The sequence below is a fragment of the Arachis hypogaea genome, chromosome 12, assembly GCF_003086295.3.
Source record: "Arachis hypogaea cultivar Tifrunner chromosome 12, arahy.Tifrunner.gnm2.J5K5, whole genome shotgun sequence".
In the NCBI taxonomy this organism is placed as follows: domain Eukaryota; kingdom Viridiplantae; phylum Streptophyta; class Magnoliopsida; order Fabales; family Fabaceae; genus Arachis; species Arachis hypogaea.
In genome coordinates, this window is record NC_092047.1 from 107,253,125 (window position 1) to 107,257,678 (window position 4,554).

The window sequence follows — 4,554 nt, forward strand, 5'->3', positions numbered from 1 at the left end:
TTATTCTTGCTTCTTTGTCACACTGTTCTAAGTTCTACGTCATTCTTCTAAGTTCTACGTCGTTCTACATTCTTGTTCTAAGTTCTCTTGCTACTGTTGTTGATTTTTGGGGCTTTATTCCGTAGATTGGGGGTTGTATACTATTTGAACTTGTAATGTGACTTGATATTGATGCATGTTTGAGTGATATCTCACTGATATATATGAATGTATCTGAATAATATCTATCTCACTGTTATCAATGGGTGTATCTGATTCTTACATATGGGTGTATCTTACTCTTATCAGTGGGTGTATCTGACTCATATATGCGTGTATCTTACTGATATCTGAATTAATTTGATATTGAAGCATGTTTGAGTGATAACTGACTGATATATATGGATTTATCTGAATAATATCTATGGGTGTATCTCCCTGTTAACAATGAGTGTATCGGATTCTTACATATGGGTGTATCTTACTGTTATTAGACCTTGTAATGTTGCTTGATATTGAAACATGTTTGACTGATATCTGACTGATATATATGAATGTATCTGAATAATTTCAATGGGTGTATCTGATTCTTACATATGGGTGTATCTTACTGTTACTAATGGGAGTATATTTGTGTGTATTTTTTGTTTCAGACAAAATGGTAGCAAGAAACCAAACGAAAGACCTTAAGTGTGCCACACATCTCCTGAGTGATAAGTTCAGAAACATGGCTGAGGAGAAGAAGGCAATTGTCAGGGATCTCGGATTTGGTGGGTTGATGCACGTCCCACCTCTAAGGGTGGATCACCAACTCTTAAGGGAACTGGCAAACAACTTCAAACTTGGGGAGAACAGACTGAAGACAGGATATGGTTCTTTCCAAATAACACCAAAGACAATAGGTGATGCGCTTGGCATCAATGCAACAGGTAACTAGCTCAAAATTATAGGTGTATATTAAGTTCATGCTTGGGTATATTTAAGGTTGATACTTGGGTGTTTTTGAACCGATTTTGATACTTTGTTGTTTTCTTTTTTGTAGGAAATCTGTTTCCTGAGAAAGTTGAGTATAAGCAACTTTATAAGCAACTTTCTGATGATGACAAAATAATTTATAGAAGATTCCAGGGTAAGACCCTCAAAAGTCTTACCGATGAAATGATGGAAATCGGCGTTGGCAGCGAAGAGGAACGCCTGATGTTCAAGAGGATATTCATCCTCTACATACAGATGGCGTTCCTTTTGCCAACGACGATAAACAAAATATCGCCCGTGCACCTCGCCCCAATTTTTAAGATGGACGGCATATCGGAGAGAAACTGGGGGGCGCATGTTTTGACCTTCTTGATCAAAGGCATCACAGACTACCAGGAGAAGAAGAAGAAGGCAATTGATGGCTGCCTCTTTGCCCTCATGATAATATACTTTCATCTTTCTGAAAACAAAGGCAAGAAGAGGGCTGAAAGACCACCAAAGCCTTGGATTGCCAACTGGACTAAGGAGAAGTTGGTGGAAAGAATGACTGCAGAAAAAGAAGAAATTTTGGTAAGTAAACATAATATGTTGCTTGTATTTTATTTACCTGAATGCTGCTAGCTAAAATATCTCATGTTTCAGGGGATTGTGAAGATGGCGGAGACAAGAGCAAGAGAAAAAATGAAAGAAAAAGAAAAAAAAGAAAAAAAACAAGAAATAAAAAAAACAAAAAAAAGGAAGGCGAGTCCAACATCGTCTTCGGAGACAGAAACAGCTACTGACAGTGACACTTCTACCTCTGAGTCTGAGACTCAACAAGACTCGGAGGATTCAGCAAGAAAACACCCCATCAAAAAGGGGAAAAAGTAAGTACCATACTTGGGTGTAATTTCTTTTTCGAGTTGGGTGTATCTTGTTGATCACGTTGGGTGTATTTTTAGTATGTTCTAAATAATCACTGTTTGCCTTCCAGAATGGACTCCAGAAAAAGAAAGCAGAGGCAAGAGGAGCCAGATTCTGATTCAGAATCTGAATCTGAACAAAGTGATGAGTAATGTCCTGAAATTATTACTCCTTTCTTTTGGCTTCATTATAAAGATTTCGTGTATTAACTGAAGTGTCTGTTATTAACTTATAGGAGTGAAGAATCATCACCTGCAGAGAAGGAGAAGGAGAAGAAAAAAACAAAAACAACACCAAAAAAGTAAGCACTTCTTTGCATAATATTCTGTGATAAAATTAATTTTTTATTTCTGATTGGTACTCTTTTTTTTCCACCCAGAGCACAACCAAAAAAGAAAAAAGTTCTCGTGGAGGATTCACCTCCTAAAGAAGACCAATACTTTGACGGGTACAGTACCTCGTAAGCTATATTACCGTCTATCGTCGTAATTATTTTTGTTAACATCTTCCTTTATGAATGTAGTGAGACATATGAAATATCAAGTGACGAACTGGATGAATGGCTAGGGCAAAACGTTGATAAATCTGCTGCAGAGGGGTATGTCTTGATGGGCTGTCTATTTCATATTTTGTTGTGTTTTGCATGCTAATAATTGTTTCTTGTTTCGCAGGGAGAACCAACCTGACCTGCGATCGACAGAAGGTCGCTATGTGTCGTCTGAAACGTAAGAAGCTTTATTATTTAATAAAATCTTGTTATCATGAATTGGGTGTGTCTTGTGGTACCATTTGGGTGTATTGAGTGGATCAAGTTGGGTGTATGTTGTCTAATAAGTTGGAATATTAACTTTGTTGTGTTGCTTGGATCAAATCTGTCTTAGAATACCGGCTGTGAACTTGGGAACTGATGCTCCTTCCTCTCAAGGAAACACAGAACAGAGTAGTGTAAACCAGCCGTCACAGAGCATGTAATTTCTCTTTCAAATAACCGTTACTTTTGTTCTTCTATTACCCTTCTACTTCTAATTTTGTATATATTTTTTTTTAGAAAAAAAGCCCTTTATTATTTTATTCAAGAAAAAAAAGGCAGGAAAAAAAAGCAAAAACTGCAAGTATGTAAGTTCTCAAAAAAACAAAGCCTGTCTTCTTTTTGAATTGTTCGGGTGTATTTCTTGAATTTCTTTGGGTGTATTTTAGGTTGAGTCCGTCTGATTCGAATATGATGGTTGTGAGGGAACAGACACCGTCCGAAGCGCTTGCAATGTGAGTTTTACAATAATATTCAACCTTATAACCTTATTATTTTCAAAGGCGTTGTTAACCTTTCATTTTTCTTCTTGTTTAGAGTCCCAATTCAGGTTTTTGTGCCGGCATCCCAAACAACCACTGAGACAGATTTTGAACCAACCCCTATGCTACAGATTGAAGGGACTACAGAAACGTAAGAAATAGTATTGAGTGTATATTTGTTTGGAGTTTGGGTGTATATTAGCTAACAGTTTGGGTGTATATTGTTCCTGATTAGTTTCTTTTACGCCGTGATTAATTTTTTGTAACTGTGCAGCACTCCTGAAACCCCCAAACAACTTCAAGAGACCACACCCACGGTTCCCCCAGCTCCAACTAAAGTGTAAGTTCATCAGACTAAAATCAATCTTTGCTTATCATCTGTATATTCTTATTCTTATTCTTATTCTTATACATGATGACGCAGTCATCCAGACGCAGAAGACGCTGCTGCCCTGTTGATGATGGCACGAACAGCTTCCTATGTTCCTAAAACAGATCCAGGGGTGCCATCATTCAGCCTTGGATTGACTGATTCAAGCTAGGAGGGGGCGTCAACGCAGGAGACAGAAAGGGAAAAATCTCCAGAAGCTGCGAATTTGATAGAACAATTGGACAGTTTGGTCCAAAGAATAGCAAGCAGCGCGACGAAGGGAAAAAACACAAGTCCACAAATTCAGAGGGAGACTGGGGGAGAAAGTTCTGCAAAGTTTGAAACTCCTCGGGGATTATATCAGATTACGGATGATATGAAACAAAAGTGCTACATCTGGGGGACAAGACTGAAGGAAGATGCAGATGGCAATACTAACGAGTATGAGGAAATGTACACTCTGATTGGCCAAGGAAAATACATTTTGATGAGAATGCACCTTGCTTCCCTCCAGGCAAAAAGTGATATAGAATCTCAGGTAATATTATAATAAGATTAATGTTTTTACACCAAAGTCAATTACAATGCTTATTAATGTAAAATTGATTTCGGCATATATTTCTAGATTGTATCTGCCATCTGCCTCATCCTCAACAACAAAAATGAAAAGAGATTTCAAGAACAAATATACTGTCTCCCCCCCGATATTGTGGTAAGTATTACTTCTACAAACTTCGGGTGTATTTTCTGTATTAATTTGGGTGTATTTGTCACGTTCGATTGGGTGTAAGTTTAGTATTTCATTTCTCGTTTCCCATTCTTGCAGTGCATGGCACTTTCGGATCACCCAAACGGGGAATTCGTATCACCGAAAACGAAAAAGGAATTCAGGGTGGAAGTCTACCCAAGTTTCATTCCCTTCATAGATAGAAAAAAATTGACTTCGCACCCATATGTAAGTTTTCGTTTGCTAAATTTGTTAGTACGCTTATTTACTTATTTGCAAAATAAAATAACACACTATTCATGTGTGGCGA

The 4,554-nt window shown here is 37.6% G+C and overlaps 1 protein-coding gene and 1 long non-coding RNA gene across 2 annotated transcripts; both read left to right on the forward strand.

Moving 5' to 3' along the window:
- Positions 1 to 637: 637 nt before the first annotated feature.
- Positions 638 to 3,139, forward strand: LOC112729381 (uncharacterized). The gene is made up of 10 exons (XM_072208406.1): positions 638 to 908; positions 1,022 to 1,524; positions 1,597 to 1,820; positions 1,928 to 2,005; positions 2,093 to 2,158; positions 2,237 to 2,305; positions 2,381 to 2,455; positions 2,529 to 2,582; positions 2,739 to 2,825; positions 3,055 to 3,139. Exons 1-10 carry the CDS (start codon positions 638 to 640, stop codon positions 3,122 to 3,124), a joined length of 1,497 nt encoding a protein of 498 aa, XP_072064507.1. The 3' UTR covers positions 3,125 to 3,139.
- A 165-nt stretch (positions 3,140 to 3,304) lies between these two features.
- LOC140177107 (uncharacterized) lies at positions 3,305 to 4,229 on the forward strand. The gene is made up of 3 exons (XR_011868850.1): positions 3,305 to 3,487; positions 3,572 to 4,055; positions 4,143 to 4,229. It is a non-coding gene; the product is annotated as an uncharacterized lncRNA (long non-coding RNA).
- The last annotated feature ends 325 nt before the right edge of the window (positions 4,230 to 4,554 follow it).